The sequence below is a fragment of the Ornithodoros turicata genome, chromosome 7 (assembly GCF_037126465.1).
Source record: "Ornithodoros turicata isolate Travis chromosome 7, ASM3712646v1, whole genome shotgun sequence".
NCBI classification, from domain to species: Eukaryota; Metazoa; Arthropoda; class Arachnida; order Ixodida; family Argasidae; genus Ornithodoros; species Ornithodoros turicata.
Window position 1 is genome coordinate 48,425,489 of NC_088207.1, and position 26,660 is coordinate 48,452,148.

The 26,660-nt window shown below is 46.0% G+C and overlaps 2 protein-coding genes across 2 annotated transcripts; both read left to right on the forward strand.

The window, feature by feature from the left end:
* Positions 1–128: 128 nt before the first annotated feature.
* On the forward strand, positions 129–15,011 carry LOC135399984 (MFS-type transporter SLC18B1-like). Its single transcript, XM_064631723.1, has 13 exons — positions 129–411; positions 4,097–4,192; positions 5,833–5,906; positions 7,109–7,256; positions 7,340–7,408; positions 9,410–9,497; positions 9,600–9,739; positions 11,026–11,124; positions 11,279–11,370; positions 12,201–12,296; positions 12,512–12,586; positions 14,233–14,326; positions 14,415–15,011. Exons 1-13 carry the CDS (start codon positions 181–183, stop codon positions 14,613–14,615), a joined length of 1,503 nt encoding a protein of 500 aa, XP_064487793.1. The 5' UTR covers positions 129–180; the 3' UTR covers positions 14,616–15,011.
* A 2,880-nt stretch (positions 15,012–17,891) lies between these two features.
* On the forward strand, positions 17,892–26,398 carry LOC135401355 (fibroblast growth factor receptor substrate 3-like). The gene is made up of 3 exons (XM_064633725.1): positions 17,892–18,051; positions 21,913–22,285; positions 22,369–26,398. The coding sequence occupies exons 2-3, from the start codon at positions 21,977–21,979 to the stop codon at positions 23,125–23,127; spliced, it is 1,068 nt and encodes a 355-aa protein (XP_064489795.1). The 5' UTR covers positions 17,892–18,051; positions 21,913–21,976; the 3' UTR covers positions 23,128–26,398.
* The last annotated feature ends 262 nt before the right edge of the window (positions 26,399–26,660 follow it).

A 26,660-nucleotide genomic window follows, 5' to 3' on the forward strand; every position in this document is an offset into this window, starting at 1 on the left:
CAAGCATGAGGAACGTCACTGGTGGCGAGTGATGCTATCACGCTCTTTCCACATGATATCTCGATAATCACTCGAGCGTACTCTGCTCTTGTATCTCTCTCTCCAGTTCTACGTGCATTGTTATTGTCCGCGGGCATTTTCCGCGTCCGGTGTGTCCACAGAAGCTACACGTATACCGCCATGAAGACCAGGGCGCAATCCCTCTGGAGCAGCAGCTCCTCTTCCATCGCATCTCCCAGCATCCAAGAGAATGCTCTCACGCAATCCGCGCCCGGTGGAACTGTCTTTACCGAATCTCTCAAAGTGCATGCCCAGAAACGGCGACGATGGATGTTAGCGGCCGCTGTCTATGCCGGCAACTTCTGCGCTGCCATGAGCTTCTCCCTGCAGGCACCCTTCTTCCCTAAACAGGTATGATTCGCGGAGGCTCGCTCGTAGAGTCACTTCAGTTGATAGCAGGGAAGAGGGGAGAGATCGGATGTTCGTTACGTGACCCCATACAGCGTACAAAACAAGCATACGCACTGTTATTTAATTATGTGCACTTTCATCGTCTAAGGGGAAATGCTTTCGGGTACTTGATGCACGGCCGTAACCATTACTCCCTTTGGGAGCTAGATGCACGAAAGTTCAGGGACTATTCGCAGTGCTGGGGAGTAAATTTTACGCTCAGAGGACTATAATGGGGAGTTGTTCCAATAGGAGACTAGAAGTTGCTCCCCAATGTTCTCGGTTTGTGTGTGTTCTTACTGGTATACAATACCGATTAACGTCGCTGATGTCCATCCAGGAGTACATATTCCTGCATTTTCCGTTTAATCAGTCTACCGGCCTTGTTTTTAGTCTGGTACAAGTTGCAGAAAGACTATATCCAAAAACGTGAAATGGATTGTCAACCAAACTCGTAGAACGTCAAGAAAAAAAGCGACGATCCCGTGGTGCATTTTAATTAACACAGTTTAATTCTAGGCGTGTTGTCATTGTCAACGTGAATCCTTTGGGGAATCTACTCGGCCATGCCGCTGGTCAACAATAAATAAATAGACATATATACTCGCAAATGACGTAAACAACCAACGCCAACGCTGCTATTTGGCACGGTGGGTGATCATGGTGTGAAGAGCTTACGGTTGTTGGCATGTAGGACGACACACTAGTTAAATAAGTTGTGCACATAGAGATACAGAAGATTCACGTAATTAAGGTTTATACACCTCACCAATCTGCGGAGCATTATGAAAAACTGCATATGCCTATAAAAAGCGTCAAGAAATGGACGCTGGTGATGTCTTCCACTTTGTATCGAGTCTTCCACTGAGGTATTTCATTTTCCATTGAGTCTTTCCCAGAACAAAGGCAACGCTACTGACCGAAAAATGTGTGCCCTGAAGTAACCCTTCTGATATCAGTGTGGGGCGTATATCGGTTCTCTACTTAGTCGATTGTGAGATATTGATACCATATTGTTTTAGTGAGCGACGTAGTTTACACTCCTGGAGATAAGATCCCCGGTCACCTGCAGCTCGTGTCACGAGCAGACACAATGTAAAACGTGTTTGACACCGACAATATTGACAATAATGACATCGACAATATTGTCCACTTGTGTACGGGGAATGATTATGGCGTTCAACTTGCGCGATCTATATCATACTGCAACGCGCGATAATGAGCAGACTTGCGTTGGCCCCATTCAGGACGTTAACTAAGGCCCGGTTTCACCAACGCTCGTTAAATTTGAACCGAGACCAAGGGTTACTAAAACTTGAAGTTAACACTCAATTCTTTTTTACAAACGTTAGTTGGTGACGTGATGAATGTCTCAGTGACAATAAATCCCTTTAGTGAAGCAGAGTTACGGTTAAATTCAACTGAAGGGGCTGTTGATCTCGGTTCAAATGTTAATCGGCGTCGGTGAAACCGGGCCTAAAGCACCTTTTTGGTTGGAGCTTCGTCAACTTCACAGCGCACCGTAGTGTCACTCTCACTCACCCCTCCTTCCAGGTAAACCGCGAGCATATTGTCCTTCTCTCTCCTGTGACAGAATTGAGCAGACAAACCTTTCGTGTAACATCAAGGTACCATTATTATTATTATTGAGCATGTAATACTATCACGTACGTTATCCTTTTCAAGTGGGTTTAACTTTTGCCGTATTCGCCTTAAGAAGGGAAATAAATCTAGTCCGTCAACTACATACGCCGTTGGAGATAAGGAGGCGCAATAGCGCGCCAGGAGAAATATTGCAGCGCCACCTGCGGGGAGCGCACTTTCTGCTGCAGCGCAGTGTCATGCGGCCAGTGTTAACAGCCAATACCGAAGCAGAGTGAGTATGATGGATTACATTATCTGGCGCAGGGATAGAGCGTTACCTCTCTGCGTCCAGAAAGATAAATAAAAAATATAGCAATGTGTTACGTACATTCAATCTGCATTTCGAAAAGCTATCGAACAAGACCCACGTCGTGAAAATCGGTCCAGTATTTAAAGAGAGCCAATGCAAAGTTTGTCCCATATAGACAATACGTGGGCCTCCCAAGTCAAGTTAAAATCACGGACCAATTGGTCCTACCGTGTGATCAGACAGTACGACGTAATACGACAGTACGAAGTACGACAGTACGACCGTAATATTCTGTCGCCTGTGGCAACGTGGCTGCTTCGAGCTCAGCCCCAGTTCTTTCAAGTGCAGTTTTTTTTTTTTTTTTCTGCCTCGTCATCATCTTCGCCAGCACCGTGACAGCGCATGTACTATCTCCCTCTCACCCACCATAATGGAGAAAATAGTACACGCACTGTCATTTGGAGTCAAATCACGAGCTCAATTGCATCTAGACATGTTTTATCTGTATTGTGAATTACGTGTACAACGTAAATAGAAGTGCGCAAATCAAGCTCTCCGTATGACTCAAAAGACGACAGAATTTTCCATGGCGAGGAAACTTTTGAAAGATAGCGAATGTGTCCTTTTGTTTCACCTCCTACTTGACTTCCACGAATCGTATCAGGACGACCCCCTTGTGGCAGTGTCTGGGTGATAGAAAGCTCAAAGCTCAAAATTTCGTCCTCAAAGTCACTTGATGACGAAATTTCTCCGAGCTGGATTGGATTGGGTGAACGGAACAAAAATATGATGATGGTGGCTTCACAGGTGGAGCCGCTGTCACTTTAGACCTCGAAGCACCAGCGATGGTCACTTTCTGCTGAATTTGGCACTCGCACTGCACGTAAATACTGCAGTCAATGCAGTGCAGAAACAACTGTGAAGCTCGTCTAGGGCAGCCTGACTTGCAGTCTAAGAAGAAAATGGAGTAATAACGTTTAAAAGATTCGTAATTTGTAAAAGAGATTTTAAAAAATTAATTTTTTGTTCCTTTGGGGGCTACATGCTCGGAAGTTTACGCGAATTTGAGGGAGTACTTGCAGTGCTGGAGGCGGGGGTGGGTAAATTCAGTGACATGAGACTAAAATAGGGAGTGATTGCAATCTAGGAGACACTAACAACAACAACAAATAAATCGCGACTATGGCCCTAGAGACACTAGAAGTTGCAAATGTTCCGCAATTTACGTCTCACTTAAATAGATAACGAAGTTTATATTACGATGCAGACGTAATAGATCTCTACCCGAGAAACGTCATCATGACGTTGGTAGACAAACTGATACCGAAACAAATCGGAATGGGAGGGCTAGGTTCCACGAATTTTCAATAGTTCACTGCCTCCTATTAAAAGAAAAGTAGGACCGAAGGTCGCGTCCCTTCCGGGGACCATCGTAATCCCCTCAGGGTCGTGGGCTTTCGGACACGACCGTGTTCGCCCATAGCTTCGAGCGTATAGTTCAACTCTACCGAATTGGTGGCGCTGTCGGACACTATGACGTCACTTGTTTACAAACAGGGAGAGGTCCACTGTCGGACATACCCGTCGCCTATAGAGGCTTTGGAGAATAAAATCAACATAAAAACGTAAAATAAACATAGCGCGACATGGAATATCCAGAATACTCACAATGTGTGTAATTTCACCCTGAAAACCGGCTTTGAAGATTCGCGCCTCGTGTCAGCTGACATTCCATATCCCGTTCTCTTACAGGCAGAACAAAAGGGCGCCACGCCAACGGAATATGGTCTCATCTTCTCTTCATTCTATTTCACAATTTTTCTCATCGCACCCCTGTACGGCAAATTGGTAAGAGGCAGGGACGGGTAACGGACGTATTTTCGTTACCCTTTCCATTTTCGTTACTTCTGTATTTTTGGTTTCCGTTATCCGTTTCTGATATCAGCCGTTCAATTTCGTTACCGTTACGTTTCCGCTACTGTTTCCGGTAATGGAAAGGCTGTTACAGAGCTGCGGGAGGACAGCTAGTCCGGCTTTGTCAGCACCCTGTTTTGCCCAAGTGCTGCTTCGGTGTCACGCATACACACTGCACAAGTAATTTTACGTTGTTGGGATGCGCACATCGTGCAAGATTTTTTTTAAATGTAGGAACATGCCTTCGAGCTCCACTCACTCTGAATCCAGCAACTCAAGATGGGTGCAACCTTCATCTAATGTCGCATTTATAAGCGGACGCTCTCAGTAGTAAATAATACTGCCATAACCACGGTGGAAAAAAAAAGTCAAACATAAATAACTAGAAATCGTAAGCAGTCATCCTCGTGCTATGGTGGTTTCTAGTCATGTGTTGATGTCATGGAGTTATGAGGACGAGGACGAGGTAAGCGAGGGATGCACCCTCGAGATCCGATATTACGCTTTGTTTTCCATGCTCACGTGAGAGCACTACAGGGAATGGAGTCGTCAAAATACTGAAATAAAATGAAACGTCACTCAAATGTCATCGCACAACAGAAATAGCCATTACCCGAATTCATTACCGGACGATAATTTTCGTTTCTGTTTCTGGTTCCGGTAATGGAGGACCGTGGTATGCGTTTCCGTTACAGTTACCCTTCCCCAGTAAGAGGCACGGGCTGGCCATTTCTGGCCTTGGTTACTTTATACACTTTGGAGAGGGACAGGGGAACAGCCAGGTTACAAAAGGCGCCAGGAATATTAAAATGGCCTCGTAAAATGCAAGGATGTAAAGGTCGTCAGCATGAGCAACAGCAAAGAGAGCAAGACCCTAACCGTGAGAAGGATGAACGTTTGTAAGGGGTCCACATGCCTTGCTAGTCCGTGTCATTCATTTTCATTCATCCCATGAGCAGAAGAGCAAGAAAATCTAGATACAGTTCGATAGAATGTTCATATAGGTTGGTAGAAAAGGAATGTCACGGATCCCGAATGGAAAGTATTTAGAAACTGAAAGTTGCTACAAAAATGTCACAGTTCGGAATAGTACATTCGAGGAAAGGTGTTGCTCTGCAACTCAAGGAGTGGCACACACTAGCATACACACTTCGAGCACTTTCAGGTACCATAATTACGCTACTTTAGACTAGATATGCAAAAGTTTTGCAGCCAGATATATGTTTATAGTACCGGATAGTGTTTGTTTATATAAGTATAAGTATATATATATAGTGCCGGAAAGTTTGGCGGCAGTGCTGCCAGATCTCACTACTATGGGGGCAGTGGTTTACCCAGAAGTCCTTGGGGGGGAGGGATGAGCTCCGCAAGAAAGTGTATTTACATGCTTTCGATGGAATATTGTGCAATCTTACAAAAGTTTAGGGGGGCCTCCAGATTTGGGCGGGGGGGGGGGGGGTCTGGATAAATCACTGCATGGGGATCATAAGACCAACGGGGCGTGATTCGCTACATGCCTTGTCCACCGACTCCTTTATGTACCTGATGATGCTTTCGTGGTATATTTGTTGCAGGTGGGACTTATTTCTCCAAAGAACATGATGATAGGAGGGCTTTTGGTTACCTGCTTTAGCGTTGCTTCATTTGGGTAAGTTGAGCCGTCGAAGCGGCCGGGTGATGCTGATGTGTGGTGGTGTGTATCGGCTTGCCGGTCGTTGGAGCGACTATACAGCCCATCACGCTGAAAAGTTCGCAAACATAAGCCTGAACATAGTGCTCAAAACGAAAGGAAAAAGTGATGATACATTGTGAAACTCACACGGTGTAGTTGGTACAAATATATCTGAAGATTTTAGCAGCCAGAACACAAGAGCACACAGGAGGATGGAACTAGTGTTAACTCAACTAGCAGGCTTGAAGATCTTCAGACCTTGTGTAACCCAGTTGCATTAGCTTCCAAGAGACACACTAGCACATCCGAAGCACTTTCACAGTGTATCCTGGCGCACTTGCTATTCTAAATGAAACATAGTGAAACATGAAACACGATATCGAAACATGAAACACAAAAGCCGCTACAGGAACACGGACGGGCGACACAGACACCTCCGTGTTCCTGTTGCGTTCGCTCACTACAGTGAACCCTCGTTAATATGACCAGCACCGTTCCCGCAGATATTGGTCATAAAGCGAATTGTCATATTAACGACAAACGCACAATCCGCTGACCTCAGAGACCGCTTCGTTCCGGCCATCCTTAGGTACACAACAGCAGCAGCAGCAGCAGCAGCACAGTGTGACCTGGTCTGGTGGTCACAGCTGTTTTAAGAACTACAGTGCTTTGGCAGCCCGAAAAGTCCTATGATTGATTCCGAGGTCAACATCATCAGGAGTCATCCCAAACCTTTGCGCCCTACTTTACCACGCGTCACCCTCAGCATGAGGTATGTGTGTAGCCTCTCCCTGGGGCTACTCTGCGGGTCACGTGACGTGGTCATAATAACGAGAAGATAATACCTGCGTTTGACCCTACCTGTGACAAAAATCTCAGTCATAGTCGGATAAGCGGATTGTCATACTGACGAGAGGGATTTACATGGCGGCTGAACAGGTCCCAAGAAAAACGGTCATAAAATGTCAAAGTGAGTATTATCGGGGGTCATATTAACGAGGGTTCACTGTATACATGTTCCACCTACAGCAACACGCTCTACTAGTCCTCTCATTACTATCATTCTAAATATATCTACCTTCTGCAGAAGCCTCAGTGGGCCCGTACTGTTCTACGGAGCCAACTCCAGAAGTGACGGTCTTTCACGTAATTAATACGCTTTTAATCCCCCCTAATAGGTTTGTGACCCTCGTTCCTGGACGCTACGCCTTCGTAGCGACTGCGTTTATTATTCGAATCACGGAAGGATTCGGTGCTGCGGCGTATGTGACGGCCAGTTCAACCATAGTGATGACCGAGTTCCCTGACAACCTAGGAACTGTGATGGTAAGAAAAGAATACAGAAAAAAAAAAAAGGTTTACGGAACTCGAGGGTTGCTCTAGCAAATTTACGTTCCTCTCTTTTTAAGTCATCACTAAAGACGGCTTTCAGCGTTGGCGTCATCGTCGGGCCTAGCATCGGCGGGGTCCTGTTTGATGTAAGGAAATTTTTTATTTAGAATTTGAGCTGTGCAAGACAACCCTTGCAGAATGTGCCACTGGACACTGTTCTCGTGATGCACCTCCATCTGATTCACCACTCTGACAGATATCGATCAACAGTATTCCCACTATTTTACGTCATTGTGCTATGCCTCATTCTGAAACTGTCGTGGATCATGTACGTCAGTGACAAGACATGCCACCAAATGTTTTCGCGGATAGGGGTCATTTGGGAGCACCAGCAGATGGTGAGATGATAAAGAAAAAAAAAAGAAAAAGGAGGGATGTGAGTCACGACGAAGTCGAACTATAGCAGCCCCAGGACGCTTACACACAGAAAATACAAACAGATGAACGAATTAGTGATGGAGTGCAACATGTGGTTCAATAGTTTCAAATACTCAGTGCGTGTATAACCTCTGCGCCGCTTGAGGTACACACAGCACATACTCAGCAAGCCATATAATGTCCATATAAGCCCGGTTGTACGTAGATCTTCAAGTGCCCTAGTGCCTTGTCGGACGTCTGAGAACCACCCAAGCAGCACAATGTACTGAAAGCCCACTGCAATAGGGGTGGACGGTATGTGTGTTATCAATGTTCCTTAGCTTCAAGAGTCTGTTCAAAGTCTTCCACCTACCCGTCCACCCCTATTGCGCTCGACTCTCAGTACATTGTGCTGCTTGGGCATACACGACACAGGCTCGCCTCTAAAATCCTCCGAGCACCAGCAGAGTGTCGCAGCTAGTGGCTATACTGTTCCAGAAGAACCGCGTAACGCAGAAGAGCCGTTTAGCCATTTACAGATGGCATTCGGTGTCATTTTTTCTTCTTGCGGAATAGCAAGCCAACACACCGTTTTGCTGACCTTTCCTCCTTTTTTCGTCCCTTTCTGTTCTAATAAATATCCCCCCCCCCCCCAATGGCCAAAAAATTCAGTCAGAACCAACTGAAAAGTACCCTAGTCCTCGCCTACGTTCTACTGCAGATACAATATTAGTATATTCTTAGAGACAAGTTCTAAAATATTATTTGAGTCTATATGATCGCTGAGATATATGCATTGCTTTGTCGTAGGAGAGAACTATGTTGTCGTTCATTCGGTGCGGCGCAGCACTACACAGGCTGTCCTTGTTGTTCATGGGCGGCAAAATAATGTCATTGAATTGTATCGTTCAATATGTCAAGTTGCACTTGTTTTAGTGCAACTCGCTCCAGGTTTTGCAAGGGGTGTGAATTGTGGATTTACGAGGCTGCTCTGGTGTCAATACGGGCTACGGTTTCATTTGAACGAGAAACTTGGACTAGTTCTCTAACACTGAAGACTCTGCCCATAGAAATGCTGTTCTGCATCGTCGTGATGCACTCTAAGAAAAAAAGGAGTAAAATGGGGAGCAATTGCAGCTTCTACTCCCGGGGAGCAATTGCAGCTTCTACTCCCCTAGTCCGCTTTTGGTCCCCTAACCCGACATTTAGTCCCGCCATTTACTCCCCAGGACTGCAAATTGTCACTGAACTTCGCGAATGGTCTCCTGAATGCAACGGTCTACGTCAATATGTGCCCTTGGTCAATTTGAACGGCATAAGGCTGTATAACTCAGCCAACGTAGCAATTTTCCAGCCACACAGAGTAAGAAACAGTTAGCGCATCTTCCTTCGCAAATTGTGCCATATGTATGGCGCAAGATTTTATATCACTCGATATATCACGGTTGACGGTTTGCTTCAAAGTATTTTCATGCATGCACACGAATTATGTACCTGGGACTCTTACAACAGCGCTTGAAATGCAGTCTCCACTCTGTGACATTCATTTACTCCCGTACATTTACTCCCGAAAGGGACTATTTTTTGTGGCAATGCATTTAGTCCCCAAAAGGAGTAAAAGTACTCCTTTTTTTCTTAGAGTGTGCAAAGCAGTGAAGTTACACCAATCTCTGTTTTTGCGAATGAAAACCAGTCTCTGCTCTAACTGAGTTGATTGCTTTCTAATCCAGCTGGGAGGCTTCTGCGTCCCGTTCATTGTCTGCGCTGGTTTGGGCTTCTTATGTATGATAGCGTCTATCTTCGTCATCCCTGAGAACGGTAAGGCCATGATCAGTACTGCCACTCTATCCCGAGCAGCACATAATTTCATGAAGTCTATAATGACGTGTTGAAATGTCGTTTCGGCAAATTTGTTCGCAGGTGAAAAAGCAACTGAGTCGAGTCGCAATGCCAAACATTTTTGGAGCGGTCCCATGGTGTACCTCTTCGGAGCGGCCATATTCGGGGCTTATGTCTGCGTCGGCTTCAACCAGGCCACACTGGAGCCGCATCTTCGACAGGTTCTTTTGCAATCTTCATGTACAAGTTATGTCTCGTACAGACTGTGGCATATACAGAAATTTAAGGGTCCTGCAATCTTCAAAATTATATGTATCACGTAGTATTCTCTCTCACACAGAGGAGAAGTTGTTATCTGTGACATAACTCGAGCAGGCAAAAGTGCGTGTGCGTGCGCGTATGGAAAAATAAATGCAATGCGAGATCTAGTCCAGGTCCAGACCATGCAGGTTCAGGTTTAGAACGGAGACGCAGACTTTTCCACTTTCAAACAGTTCTCCGAGGTCCGAAAATTCGCGGGATTGGGACTACCTTGGAGCTTTAATGGCGGCCACAGCATATGCTTGCATGGCACGGCCGCCATGGAAGCTCCAAGGTCGCGTCGGCAAGATCAAGGGATGTCGCTACTTTTCCCTATAGAGTCACTAAATAAGCTTCGCTTCAGGGTATCGACACTGAAGTCCAAGGGAGAGCAGGAGCGCCATCTTGTTTCCGCACCGCACCGGTACCATATCCCCGGTTGAGGATCAAAGACGGCTAACGTAATGCTCGTTGTGGGATAGAGAAGCGCGTGTGTGATTGTTGCGCGATAATCCATGTATTGTCCACCAGAGCTCCCGAAGATATCAAGGTGAGCTCAAGGCCGTCAACTGCTGCTTGTAAACGAAAGGAACACTTCACCCGCGCACGATAGATGTTATCATGCGCTAACGTGCGCAGTGCGCGTGCGTAGCGTGGCGCGGAAACAGGATGGCGCATGCTCACTCGTGGAACACAGTGTCGATACTCTGAAGCGTAGCTTATTTAGTGACTCTACTTTTCCCAACCCAGGTACTTTATCCGAAAAGCGATTACAGTGAATCCTCGTTAATATGACCCCCGATAATATGACATACGCGCTTTACGACCATACTCCTGGGGAACAAGTTAGTGAAACCCCTGCAAATCCCCCCGTTAATATGACAATTCCGCATTATGACCAAAATTTTCGGGAACGACCATGGTCATAATAACGAGGGTTCACTGTACTGCCACCACCTGGGTCTGCCGTAAGCCGTTCTCGCATTTGGATGAAGTACTGACTTCTCACCCTAAATTTTCACGACCTGCATCGCAGGCGCCACTGACGCTGTTGAGGAGTTATACGAGACACGGATATTTCGTATCCGCGCCAGGAGAGCGCGAGCGGAATCATGAGGGCATTGTACCCCATGTATTGACGTATACTTAGTGTCATAGCATTTGTTTGACAATCGAAAAAGTTTTCCCTCTCCGTATCTATGCGTAGTTCGGGCTGTCAACGTCATTACTAGGCCTGCTGTTTATGACGCAAGGCATAATGAACTGCGTGGCCGTGCCCGTCTGGGGACTGTTGTGCGACAGAAAGGTTAGTGTGTCAAGATACTTCCGTCTAAATGAAGATACATTTTTCTTTCGAACCACCGCTTCCACTAACGATTTCCCCGTTGCCTCGTAAGCGTCTGTTCCCCAGAGCGAACAACGTTAACCATGATTATTTCTTCCTTTCCTTTTCGTTACAGGTTAACACAACACTTCTCTCTGCCATAGGCTGCGTATTCGTCAGCATCTACTTGACGTTTATTGGCCCTGCGCCGTTTCTCCCTATACCAACGTAAGCCTGATGCGTGCCCATCAAATGACACGAAACAGAAGCAAGCTTCCGAAACAGCGTGGTTGCAATATTTGTGAGACACGCCAAGAAAAGATACGCTCGTATAGTTGCTCTGCGGTCACCCTGTGTCTGCACCATACAGAACCCTGTTCAGTTCAAAAACAGCACCTCGGCTGTTGTTGCACTGAACTGTCGATCTCATATATACCTTAGGCTCTCGTTTGACAAGGCGTATCTACGAGCAAGCGACCTCTTCGTCGCTCGTAAGGTTTACAAGATGCTGCTGGATGCGATCGCTGGGCAAGCTACGTATTTGATAAAAGCGGTAGAAATACCCCAGTGCAGGGGACAACAAAAAAGGGACAAACACAACAAAGCACCGTTGTGTTCGCCCTCCCGAGGGACTCTTGGGAGTAAATAAATTGATTGATTGATTGATTGATTGTTCATGCAGTGTAGTTTTCAGTGCTCTGTCGTGCTGGTCCCTTTTTTGTCGTCTCCTGCACTGGGGTGTTTTGATGGCTTTTATCATGGACTACCAAACAGCCCGGTTTTTATCCCCTTTTAACTGTGTATCCGTCATTGAACGGCGTATGTTCACAGGTGCAGCATTCGCAAAACGCACCTGGTTTCGGGCCTCCTGTTGCCCCTCGCAGAAATTTTCACGTGAAATAACCGTAATGGTGCTGAAAGATATTTCAGTTGAGAACTTTAACAGCAACAGACACAATTCAGAACACCGTACTTGTAAGAAATTTTGCTAGGTACTGCAAAATGCAGAGCCTTTCTCGCTCCCTCTTGGTAACCGACTGTCTTTGAATCGCGCTCAGGAAGCTGTGGCTGGTAATCGTGTCCTTAGCCTGCTTCGGTATCGGACTTGGAGGGGCTTCCATCTGTGCATTCATCGCCACCCTCCAGTACACGCTGTAAGTTCGAAGTTAAACTGAGTGATCCTACTGTCAGTTTGCGCTGTTTCTCTCTCTCTCTCTCTCTGTTGTGTTCAATCTTCCCAAGCCCTAAGAAATATTGAGATAAAAGAAATATTTGCGTCCGGGAAGAACGCACGGAAAATATTTATGAGTTATTAGTAGTAAAAAAAAATATATATATATATACATTTATGATCGTTTTATCCATGCAGAAGTCGAGGCTTCGAACGTAACACGGCTACCAATGGCCTTGTATCATCAATGTTTACAATCTGCCAGTCAATGGGGTGAGTGCCTCTTTATATACAGGGTGTTTCACCTAAAGTGATAAAAAATTACTGTAAAAACTGTAAAATGACTGTAAAAATGTAACTGGCGACGTACTCGCTGGAGGATTGTGGCCCTTTCGGCAATTACCTTCTGGAAACTTTGGCACCATTGAAGCAGACTTTGGACAATTTTTAATTGAGGGATATTTATTACTTCTAATTGAATTTTGAAAATTTCCGAGCGAACCTCACTTTTTTTTTTACAGAAATATGAAGTCATCCACAGACAACCACAGTCCCAACAAAAACTATGCACAGTACCGCAACAGAAATACTAGTCGAAAAAAAAAAAAAGCGAAAATTCCGTCTTAGCCCCGCCTGCTTGATTGTCGCAAAGAAGCGCGCGCGAAATGTGCGTCTAGAGGAGGAAGTGTCTCCGCCTTCATTTGTTTCGCATTCTTTGTGGTAAGAGGGTTGTCACTAGCATCAAGGTCAAAGCGGGGGGAAAGAAAGGTAAAACAAGAGGCGGGAAAACTTCCTCCTCTCCTCGCACCTTCCGTGCGCTCTTCTTTGCGACAATCAAGCAGGCGGGGTAAAAAAAAAAAAAAAAGTGAGGTTCGCTTGGCAGTTTCCAAAGTTCAATTGAAAATAAATTTCCCTCAATTAAAAATTGTCCAAAGCCTCCCTCAATAATAATAATTGGGGGTTTACGTCGCGACACAACTGAGATCATGAGCGACGCCACAGCGGTTGGTCTGTGGATTGCTTTTGCCCACCTGAGGGTTCTTTAACGTGCGATGAGAGCGCCTTCCTAAATGGTGGCAAAGGTTTCCACAAGGTAATTGCCGAAAGTCCCACAATCCTCCAGCGAGTGCATCGCCAGTTGGAATTTATCACTTTAGGTGAAACACCCTGTATGTGAGGACGTTTTAACGAACGTATAACACATTCCACGGTGTACTGCTTGCGACACGGTTGTTTGAAATCAGCACCCTGTGGTTTAAACCATCTCAAATCTCCAGGTGTTGCAAGGTCATTTACTTTGTGTAAGAAACACGTGCAGCATATGGTCCGCCTTTGAATAGAATATTGGAACAACACGTTCGAGGGCAATCAAGGAAATAAATATAGGCTGCAGAGCTACTGACAAGCGATTTCAGACAACTGTGTCGCGAGCAGTACGTAAAGGAATGTAAGTTTTACGAAGATGACCAGCACAATATAGTCAAACCTCGCTTTACGAACACCCTTCGTTTCTCAAAAAATCGTTCGTAAATCGAGGTCCGAGGAGTGCAGTGCACAAATACCTCACAAAAACACGGGACCTTCTTCTCACTTCTTGTTCTACGGGAAATTAATTTGAATAAGTTTTATTTTTTAAAATACTGCGTAATTGTGCTTTGCACCATACTTTCTGCAGGGTCTATCCTGTTTAGAAGAGATGACAGAAGTCTGACACTTGACTCATCCACCCGGTCCTCAAAGTACCGTATCGCGCGCGGATGAGACTGTTTCCAGCGGCAAATATTACGCTTGACGACTATTGTACCTATGTTGGCTGCTGGCTCTGTAAATCATATATATAACAGGCGAATGCACGACTGCGTGCTACAACCGGAATGTGTGACAACCAATGTGTATTGACTGCTTTTTTTTCCTCGCAGTGCGTTCACAGGTCCGGCCTTAGGGGGTGCCTTGTTGCAACACGTCGGCTACAAGTGGGGGACAGTAGTTTTTTTAAGTTTTCAAGTCATTCTGGTAACTGCGATACATCAAATTAACAACGTCCTACCTTAAGACCGACGCCTAAGTAGATTTTTTTATCTCTCTCTCTCTCTCTTTACAGGCAACATTATTGATGGCAGTGTACATTCGAAAAGACTGTTCTGGAGGAGAAATCCCTACGAAACGCTTCGAAAACGTCGTCGAAGATGACTGCACGACGAAGGACGATCCCAGATCTCAACAGCAACTGACTTGCTCTTACTCGTGTAAGAGTAGGGAGGTGGAGATATCGCATATATACGGGACTTGCGCACTGAAGTGAAATTGCAGACAATTTCCACGAAGTCCCAATAACCTCTATGAGATGAAGAAGGGACTACACAAATTATATTTATTCTATTTCGTGTTTGAAATGAACGCGCGCAAAACATAAATGCCGTCAGTGGACGCTACGCCGCATCCAGGAATTTTCGGAAGAACCCGCAAAACAATTCATAGTATCGAACTCTCCAATGGTAGCTGACGTCAACTAGAGCTCTGGCAACGCCATCTAGACACAGAAGGCCAGCTTAGTGCCTTCTCTCACTCCTTCGCACATAGACGTATTCAGTCCACCAATCGTAGCAGCCAACCAAGATGTCAGCCAATCACCGCAGAGGATTTTGAAACACGGACTCTATGGTTTCCAGTGACTTCCCATGCGGCTGGCTTCCATAGCTACGGCCGCTGAAGGCAACTCTTACTTGTTACGCTGAAGCGATCGGGCTTTGTGTCTAGGTGGTATTTGCTCTGGTGCCTGTCTCTTAGCAACAGCGCGCGCCTTCCCAGTCTCCGCTCTCCGTCCCACGTTGGAAGACGACATGCAGCTGCGGTGAGGAGACGGAAATCGACCTTCCCGAAGCAATGCTGCCAAACGCCTTGTAGACTACACACGACATGAAGCCATACTCATTAAAATTACAATTTTATGATACTTCCACGTTTCATATGGGGGAGACAATAATTGCTAGGATTGAAGACGCGAGATTTGGTTCCTAGTGGCACTTCGTTGAACTCCCTCCCACTTCCGAAACGCAGCACCGTATGAGTTGAATGCAACAAACCTCTCTCTGTTTGTAAATAAATGACGTCATAGTGTTCAACAGCGCCACCAATTTGGTAGAGTTGAACTATGCTCGAAGCTAGGGGGCGAGCAAGGTCTACTTTCCTTTCAACAGGAGGCAGCAAACAAATGCCAGTTCGTGGAACCCAGCCCTCCCCTTCCGATTTGTTTCGGTTTCAGTCTGTCTGCCAACGTCATCATGATGTCTCTCGGGTAGAAGTCTATTTGTACTATGCGAGTGCGCATTTTTTTTTTTTTTTTTCGCTGGCTTGAAAATATTTCGGCACTAATGTGTTCTGACGCCTCGGGGGTGCTAAACTCCTCATGAATGACGTACTCGAAGCGTGACGTGGCCCCGAACTGCCAGCGGAGAATGAGACTGTATTAAAGGGGCACTGAAGTGAGAAAATTTCTCCTGCCAAAATGAAACATGTCCTTACCTTGACATCAACACGAAAACAGAACGGTACTCATTCGGTTCGGGTCGTTCCTGATTTATGAACGAATGAAGTCGCTTTCCTTCTTCCTCTCGTTTTCAAGAAGGCTGACAGTACGGAACGCGCCCCGATTGGTCAAGCTGCAAACGATTTGTCAAATCATTGCGGAAGATAGTTTAAGGAGACCAATCAAAGGCCACATAGCATTGTCGCGCTTCTTTGAGGAGGGGAGGAAGAGGGAAAGTGTGAATTGCATTTTTTCTACGATCATATATCACGGACGATGCAATGGACGAATCCAGAAGAATCTTTGGAGAACTTTTAGCACTTTCGGTGCTCTTGAAGTGTTGTGAGGCGGTTTATTTATTTTAACTACGTGGTACTTTAAAGGTACTGTAAAGCAGCAGGCAAGCTGTTAATGTTGGCAGCGGCATTTGAAAGCTTATTCGAAAGAAGTCCACACTGCAAATTTTATGTGCGACAGAAAACTTATTTAAACTTAAAAGTTTTATATTTATATTTTTTAATATAATATAAATATAATAATAATAATAAATATAATAAATAATAAAATTCTTTTAAAACGAAAAACATTTTTTTAATCACGACTGAAATTGCGATGAAAAGACGAGGGGCGACGCCTGGTGGGAAACAATCGTCTATTCGTCGGGCAACAGTTACATGTCCCCAACCTTGTATCGGCTAAGTCATGGGCTAAGTAGCCGGATTCATGAACTTTCTTTGAAAAGTTTGTTCAAACGAGATAGTTCCTGACATATGTTATCTCAAAATGCAAGAACATTGGTACATCGTGGAAATGAGTAACAAGCTGTCAGCAGAAACACCATGAAAGTCACCCACGCAAAAATGCACGTCAGGCAAGCCGACGTGGTGATGGTAGCGGTCCACAGATGCCGCTGTACACTCCCATTATTATTGTATTCGCCGCCCTACAAGGGGGACTGCGGAATTCGTGTCGGGTCTTAGAGACAGGGCTGCCCGTAATAGTAAATCTGAATTTTCTAATAACCTACGAGCTGGATGTGAACGAAATTTGGGGCGTTTGTATACTGAGCACCCAGGCTGTCAAATGAGCCAGCAGTATAAAATTGTGTGCCTGCTGCTTTACAGTACCTTTAACTTTCAGTGAGAGCACTCGCAAGAAATAATATCGGTTGCAATAAATACGCAACTAAAAGTGTCGTTCCAATTAATGTATTCGAGCGCATGTACTACACATGTACTGCGTGATTCCTTGCACGGCTGAGACTGCTCCTCCTATATTCTTGAGTGGCCAGGTCTTGGATTGGCTCAGATTGACCAGGTCCTGCTGTAGTACACATTTGCATTATAATTTATAACGCGAATAAACAATTAGCCGCGAGTTTTCAAGATACATTGTTCTGAAAATATTACAGATCCAAGCATGATGTGGTATTGATAAATTATGTATCACAGTCTTGTTGTATCAAGGAGATTGAATCATATATGGACACTTGGTTCAAAGAAGTAGGTATCAACCCGATTTTGTGATTTTTGTGCCTGTTTCGCTACCTTCCCTTTCGATCCAAGCTTCAACCACAGAGACAGCGTTCATGGTAATATTAATTTCCGCTTTTCCGGTGGTCAAGTGAAAAAGATAGTAGGTGCATTGAGGAGCGTGCTTGTACAAATATGTCGTAGAAATTCAACGCGTTTGTTTATACAAGGCGGAATCACACGAGTAATGTTTGCAAAAAGGATTTTCGCACGAAATGTCACGTGTCCTTTGTTGCAACTTACAAAACTGTATCGCTGTCTCGCCGTGGATGCCTTCCCAGTGTTATACTGGGAACATACTCACCACACATTTACTCTCGAAGATCCCATTCGAAAACATATACTAGTATCCTCTCCAAATCAATATTCCACAGTAGATCCCACTCTAAACAGTTTTGTACTACGCGCGTCCAACCAAATGGCCGATCCGATCCGAGCCTCGCATCTAGTCGGCAACTAGGTGCGTATCAATTATCCAAGTCAAGTCTCATTCGGAGCCCGCTCCTGCTGAGCGAGAGAAGCCAGCATAAGCAAATCATGTACCCGCTAGTGCGCTTGTGTGTTGTAGCAGACTCCGCGCTCGTTCGTTTTACAAGAATTAATGCCCGAAACGGATATTCTACACATCGTTGGTTGCCCCGTGACACACAATGAAGTTGCAAGTGCGTGCATGGCCTCGGGTAAGCCACTTTTTCACCTGACCAACGAAATAACCGGCAACGATACCCAAACGAAATCATGAAGGCTTAACCGATCGCTGCTTATGGTTAAGTTTTAATCCCGTTTTGGGGGTTTTTTGTCTTGTGTCATTGGTGTCCACCGTGTACATCAGCGTCTGTCATAAATTACGGGCACTTCTGCTGCGACGCCCGGGATGGCTTAGTTGTAACACGGAGAGACGAAGGCCTAGAACACCTTCGATGAACATAGCCATGGAAATTTTGTATACACTGTAACGTTATAACCACACAATGACGTCATCGGGCTTAACGAATCGGAATGAACCGGACACACGACGCCAATAGGTCCCACTGTCTGGCTTCCAGCTGATTATCTGACTGAAGGGTTGTGGTTGAATAACGCCGCCGATAACAACACAAACGTAAGAAAGAAAAAATAGCGCTCGCGGATCAAACCGTTGACACGGCGAAAAGCTAGACAGCCATTTATGATGTAATCGGAGTTTCTGGCCATTTCTGCACGCCAGGAGTGTTGTGATCGGTGAGGGTATCGTGTAACCTTCGCCGTGGAGCTTATTTTTATATGCTTTCTGCGCGGATACTGCTGTCGCTCTGGACGAAACCATGGCAACTGTTTACAAACTATGACGTCATCGATATGTGGCTTCGCTACATGGGTTATTTGGGCCAGATACATACCCGACGGCACGAATGCATGCTTTATTGTTTGTTTGTGTGTGGAATTGCGGTTTTCACGATTCTCTTATCGCATGCAGAAAGCGCACAGACAGCAAGCCGCGGCTTGGAGCAGCCAGTTGCCTAAAACTGTACCGAGCTGTCGTACCTCCTGTTTGTAAACAGGACACCCGTCAGCAGATTGCAAGGATGTGTATTGTAAAGATGTAAGGGTGTGTTCAATGTCGGCAAACCAGATATAATCAAGGATGTTGTCAGAAAAAGCGATACGTGTCCAGCTTTGTAAAGGAGCGACGTATAAAAGGAAAATGTAATGTGAAAAAGGGATAGCGAGCAGGTGCCCCCCCCCCTCCCCCCAAGAAAGAAAAGAAGAAGAAGAGGAAAAAAAAAGAAAGACTTGCCCCAATGTGGCCCCGATATACAACAGCTGCGTCTCTATCAATGATGACATGTTCCCAAGACGTCGTCCTTTTGTTTTTCGAGAACAGGGGGAGACTGGCTCTTGTTAGTGAAACAGTTTACACATGCCGTGCGTTCCGTTGCAGGGGAATGTCCTTACTCGGTATTCCAACGTATAAAGCATGTTCTTGTCTGTGTGCCTGTGTGTGGAAGTGGTGGTGGGGAGGGGGGGTCTGGAACATTTCTGCGGCCTATAACAAGCTACTGATGTAGCGCAAACGGTCGCTGACAATCGAAAGCACTGCAGATGCCCTTTGGGGCGACGAAGAAAAAAATATCCACGCAGAAATTTGCGCCAGAGACGGGATAGTATATAGCACCGATAAAATCCCACTTTCGGAAGTTGGCTTCTCTGCTGTGTCTCACTTTGCTTGTCTGCGTTATCTGGTACGTGTACGATGGCAGTATCGGCGGTAATGCTTCTATAGAACCCCTCCCGAAATAATATATTTCTGAGTACGCCGCCGCTTTATGAAGATGGATCAACCAGTGTCGTATATAGCATAAGGATAAGGAAAGATGCCGAAGGCTATAATCCCTATACTTGGCGCATATTTTTACGTTTTTGCAAAGTTCCGCGAATTTTCCGGTTACACTTTATGCATAAGTATACGGGCTGTATTCATTCTTTCCCGTTCTTCTAATTTACATAGTAATGCCTTCTGTGTGTGCCGTTGCACGCGGAACGTAAAAGGAAACGAAACCGTGGTTTGCGCCGTGCGAATGACTGGATCGAACTTACTTTTGTACCCAGCGTTTGCTAGACTTTTCGAATTCCACTCCTGGTCTTTTTTTTTTAAAGAGAATATTGTGCTCTTGATAAAATACGAAGTTACTGCAAAGTCATCAATGCGATGCTACCGACCCAGAAGTGGGACATACCCCTTGTAATTATACGATGGGGAGAAAAGTTATGGCGACGGCTTCTGGAAATACACGGCATCCAATACATACAATTTATTTCCTTGCTTCGGCAGATCGCCTCTGCACCAATATCTCGTTAACCGTGGAGGTAGCATGTACTTTGAGCGTAGTGGTATTTTCTTTCGCTGCTCACAACTGCCGTGCTACCTGGACTCCTGGACCACCGCAGTAATAAGCACGTGGCAGCAGCCAACTCACGGGGGGGATAAAGGTTATTGGCATAGCTCTTGCCCAGCCAATCAGATTGGGTCTTTCAAAAGAGAAAGCACCGGCCGGGGCTCAAACGAACGGCTGCATCGATCCGAGGGCTTAACCTTGGCTTTGAGGGGAATATAAATTAGGTGAATAAAACGACCGTCCCTGGCAGCTCAAGAAGCGAGTAAATATTTGAACAAGAGCCTTTGACGTCACAGCGCTTTTTATAGCAGCGAAAAAGAGCAAGTGGAAACGGACGACAACGCGACCGCAGTCGCCCGTGATGCTTTGCATACATGGCACACATTTTCTTTGCGACGAGACTTTTAAAAATTTGACGTTTCGTGGTCCGCCCCGTTCGCTTTCACGCTGGATGCGGCGCTGTATCCAACACCACCTAGATAGATAGATAGAGAAAGCCTGCTTACTCGTCGACGTGACGTAACAACTAAGAGCCAGCCAATCAGGACTGTGTTTTCAACGGCCGTAGCCAATCACGAACGTGCTTTCAGCGGTCGTGGCCATGAAGACGAACCGCCGTCGTCTGCGAGCAGTGATTCAACGTCCCCGCGTACCAAATGGATTTTCTGGAAAGCTCAGAACGGCAAATCGCAGTAGCAGACGAATTCTAATTTTATATGTCCACGTAGCGAAGGAGGGAGAGGAGGCAATAAGCAGGCGTTCTGTATTAGGTGGCGTTGGCTGCACTATGCTATTGAGGATAGAAAGCAGACAATGCGCATGAGTCGACAGGGTTCTGGTTTGCAGTGCGGCTTGGAATGACCGTAGTCACTGCGGCCCATGTGACCGCCTTTTGCGGCGTCTCCCCCAAAATTCGTCTTTGATGGTTTGTCAGGGAACGGAAGTGCTCCACCCAGCGGTGAAAAAAAAAAAAAAAAGAAAGAAAGAAGCGGACAAAGGGGGAGCCGGAAGCGGGGCTCAGGTAGCGAGAAAATAGAAAGCCCAGACGAGAGAACCCCGCCCTATGCGTGCCCACGACAGGTGGTGCTCGACCGTGCACACTCTTCGCATGAGCGCCGAGGGACTTTGAGGCACGTATTATTCCCAACGGAAACGGCTCCAAACCCTTGTGAAGCGAGAATAGCAGAAAGGGAGCCCCATCAGAAGATGGACAGGCCTGGTTGGTACCTGGTACCCTGGTTTGGTGTGTGTCCCGACTTCGGAAAAGGGGTTACGAGATGATTGGGCACGAAAGATTCGCCCGTGGGACGGTTTTCCCGCGAGAGAATTCAGACGAACCAATGCTGTGCCCGCTGTTGCGTCACCGCCACGCGATGCTCCTTTCCGCGAGCCGTGTGCAAGCCATACGTAAAGAGGCCCCCACAGAGCGAGAGGAAAGGCTCGGCGGCGTTTTCAACCGCGTGTGCGGGTTAAAAGACGGCGCGCTTTAACCGGAACACGTTTCTGGGTACGAGTTCGTCGACATGAAAAACAGTTTTCGTAAAAAAAAAAGTCTGCGGTGTGTTGGGAAACCGAACAAGTCCCCATAAGCAGGCGAAGTGGTGGATACAAAAGTACTTTGGTCGCGCAATGACAAGTGCACTGATCACAACCGTTCTCTTGCAGACGCTGGTGGCCTGCCCCGTGGATGTCTCCTGATAGCTTACACCTGAGTTCCTGAACGGTCGACATGGGCAACTGCGTGTCAGCGCGGCACCGCGAAGGTGGAGCCGCGGTCCGACGAGAACGCATGTTCCACGTTTGGAACCTAGACGAACATGGAGTAGAGCTCAGTCCAGGCAAGATGGAGGTCACAGAGACAGATCTAGTACTTCACCAACGGGGAAGACTGCCCGTGCGTTGGCCTTTGCGAGGCCTACGTCGTTACGGTTTCGATGCCCAGCTCTTCTCTTTCGAAAGCGGACGCCGATGTCCGACGGGATCGGGAATTTATGCCTTCAAGTGTCACAGGGCAGAAGGCCTCTTCAACGCGCTCCAAGTAAGCTTGTTCTTTCACCCAGTTTTTCCTGTAAACTTACGCACGACCAGTTCATCTAATCATATAATGGCTCTTTTATGCAGGAATGCATTCAGAATTCTGGAGCGGCAGCAGCTATGACCACTACCATCAGCTCTGTATCTGATCAGCAACAACAGAATGGCCCGAACAACTTTATAAGCAGCAACAACGCACACAGTGTGTTTCCTGTTGCAGGCAACAACGCTGGCCCTACTGTTGATTCTGCAGGCTACCTCGAGCCAATTGCTCTCGGCAACCCTCGTCACGCTGAAGAGGTTGCACGCACGCAACATTCTTACGTGAATTCTTGCACACAGTGTGGCCAACCACATCCTCCTCCGTGTGTGGATGTGAATACTAACTACGCCAAGCTCGACGACCTGCTGAAGCAGGAAGCAGGAGCAAAGAGGAGGGACCAGCAGCACTTCTACGTTAACGTGTTCACTGGTGGCAGCGATGCACAGCAAACTCAGCAGCAACCTCCACAGCACTCTTACGCTAACCTCAGCTGTCCTGCATCGCCTGATCGTGCCACAGTTTCGGAAGAAGATCGCCAGGTGAACTATGTTGTGCTGGATCTTGACCACAGGAGTGACTCCAGCACGAGTGTCGTGTCTCCAGTGACTACGTCTGCGCCAAACGGGGTTCCGGCCACAGCCTCGCAGCCATCTTCGCCATTGTGGGCCCCAGAGGGATATGCCACCATAGACTTTGATCGAACAGCAGCGCTATCCAATTCCGCCAACCCGAGTGCTCTTACACATGACGACAGCATTCGGAAGACAAGGCATAACAGCACTGTGGTGCCTGTCCTGTCCTGAGCCTGAGCTTTAAGATACTTTCAAGTGGTTGTATGTGGTGCTGCTCTTGATGAATGTGAATACGCTATTTTGCTCCACAGGGTTTAGAGGTCACAAGGTATTTTGTGTGGTGAGGGTATTTATGACTTCCTAATGAACAGGAGCAGCCTTGAAATGTGTGAAAAGACTGGAGTCTCAATTGGTGCTGCTGGAGCAGACAAAGGTCTTATATCCCCACCTCTACAGAACCGACAGTGATGTTGTATAGGAGTGCGTACAAGAAGTAATGACCACCAGGAAATGTTGATACTATTTGACATATTTGTTAGAACATGAAGGACTCTAAACAGCTGTGTGCTACTACAAGGGGTGTCATTATAATGATTCAGTATATGATTAGCTGGTCACCAGCACAGCGTGCAACATCCACAGTTTGCCCGAGTACTCCCCACATGCTGCGGTGGTGACATGGCTATATACAATAATGAGGAATGTCATTGTACTAGCATTATTAGGGCATTATATGTGTTTGCCAAAGACGAGAGAGAGAGAGAGAGTATCCACTTTGCCACACTCTCTATGATCCACATGTTCCAGATAAACTCCATTCCTGTTTTTAGTTTACTGTATGGAATACTAAGAGAAAACTGGGTACAAGTGGAACCGGTTGGTGAAGCCTCAGGAAGAGAGCCGTGGATGTTTCGAACAGAGACTGTTGTTCTTCGGGGCGCAATCCACATCATTGGCGGGGTAATTTAAAGGGTTAGGGGTGACACGCTAAATGGGTATTGTAGGTCATCAGCACTGGGAGGTGAAGATTAGCCGATTTGTTGGGGTTAGGAAGGGGGATTACATGAATGAACGCATCTTTACACCAGACCTGGTTAGAAAGATAAGGAAGTTAGTGGTCACATGTGGGGAAACGAAAACTGGGAGAGATATCAATGCAGGGAAATGAGTCTTTGTAGAAAACAAGCTATATATGGAACACTGCTCTTGCCCACCCCTAGGCAGGCATGGCTTCCATAACCAGCTCTGTGGTCCTGCATACCAAAACGATGTATTTCCATCAGCTACACAAAAGTGGTGAATGTGATGTCGCAAGCAAGACGTGCGTACTCTATCGCTTAACACTTCCTAGTGTGCTGCAGCATCAGTGGGAGTCCAGGTTTTTTTAAGTTGGTTCTGTCAGCATATAGAAAACACTCAATGTTAAGGGCCCTGGAAGTTTGTCTCCTCAGTATTTTTTGTTCCTTTTGTGCATGCTAGGAAACTTGTGGTATTCAGTGTATATGTCTGTGTGTAGTTACAACAGCTGTTGATGATAGCTGCAGAACTGAAGTGAAAGAACACAAGGTACCATGAGCAATGTACTGATAGAGCTTTGCATCTTAGGGTTAAACACAGCAAAGCCAGTTCCCCCCCCCCCCCCCCGATTTACAAAAAAGCATAAAACCCGAAAACTCGAAGGCCTATCTATCGATGCCAAAGGAAGTTGTATTTTCATGATTACCCTCGGCACCCTTCATGTAAACCTGTCACAGCTGTGCTCTGAGCTGTACGATCATCATGTACATTTTACTCAAGCATTGTTAAGGCAAAGAAACACCAGAGATGTGATGGAGAGTTTCTTGTTTACATTGTCAATATCCATTGTTTGCATTACTGCTTCTACACAGGCAGTAAGCTGAGTAAGGCACAATGTGCAAAAAGAAGGAAAAAAAAAATGCTGCTCCAAAATGGCAGCATGTACATAGAAGCCTATAAGCGTATTACCACCACTGAAGGGTCGCATGAGTACAGGAGTCTTATACTCCCTGTCCAACAGAGTGCATTGCGCACCTTGTAGTTTGCTCACCCACAAAACCAGAGGATGACTACTCTAGAGCAAAGGTAACAGATTCTGTTGTAACATCAGAAAAAACTTTCAAAGAAATTTGACATCACTTGCGACAGGATTTCCCACAGTGTGCGTAGATTGCACATACAGATGCAACTCGTGGGAGTGTATTGGAAACCTCGTGAAAGAGAACGATAACCAGACCGAAGACAAATGAGATGCCTACTGTCAAGTTCTGGTGAAAGAGGTTGCCCAGACAAGACCCTGCATTTCATGCCCTTCCGACAGGCTGACAGCAGACCCCCCTTGTAGTCATTGTGTTTCGACCGTACCAAAGATTTCGCGGCACTTTACTGCTGCTACAAGCAGTAGCAAATTAAGAAAGTGCCCCGAGCGTTGCTAATATATATATATATTTACATGCTAGTGGTGTACAGTTTTATAGTCGCAGCTCTAAACAGACACGTATTTAAACTATTGTACCTGTCCACATATTATACACTGATATTACTGTCACTGTTCGCAGTTGGCTAGAGCAGCCGTCCATTCTGATGCTGGCTGAAGCATTTCTTTTCAGCTGTGGATAGTATGTAAGTGCTAATTACAGATGCTGTCGCTAGTTACTATTGTTGGCTAAGATGATGACACGGAAAAACTGAGACATGTGGCGCAGTGCAGCTACTTATTATAGCTATGTCCTTATTGTGTCAACAACAGATGGGAATAGCATATCTTAGTTCCTGATTCCAAAGTGAAACCCTGTGCCTAATGACCAATCTGAAGGTGACTGGGCATACTGTTTGCACATGGGCGCAAGGTTCCAGTAATGGTGGCTGTGCCTCAGTGGAGAGGCCATGTTTGTTATCACAATACAGTTACACATTGTAGCAGTAACATGTTTGAATCTATGTTAAACAGCATGCCAAACTACACCGTAGCATGCAACGCAATGTTGGTATTATACGATTGCCGAGGAAAGGTGAAGTCGTCAACGTGGGAAGTCGTCCCAGTTGTCAACATGAGGCATTCAAACAAATATACTGAGGCACCCATTTACATAGTTGTTTGTTACACCGGCTGCAGCTGTTATTAAAGCTGTGTCAACAATGAGACACACAAGGAAAATGACAGGCAATGAAAGTATGCCAACTGTCACTGAAGGATATGACGCTGTCCCCGTCCTTTGTGACACTTCCCCCCCCCCCCCCAAGCTCTGTCTGGCGAAATATTTTCTTACATGTCACCAGTCTCATCACAAGAGGGTTAGAGTATGTCGAGAGAGTAAGTAATTAGGTACTACAGCAAGCTTGTTAAGTTTTTACAGTGGTGCCACGGAGTAAGGTTACTTGCCAAAATTGTATGTGTTTTTGATTGTATGCGCTGGAAAAACAGAGCTTCTATAATGGAACTGCAGATATATTTATAACAATAAACGCTACTGACCACAGACGATGTTGAGTGTCTCCTGTCAACTCTCTGCATGGATTTTCTCCCTCGGTTTAATATAGTCCTGTCGTAGATTTTCTCACATTTAATTAAAATCGCTAACTCATACCAAAGTTTCCCACAATTTGCGCAAGGAGTGTACGTAACACACATCACATTCAGGTTGAACTGGAAAGCATGCAGACAAGCAAAGCTTACCTTAAGCTCGCAATTAAAAATGACTTTCTGCCACAGCATCCCACAGTTGTACTCCTGTGACACAACATAT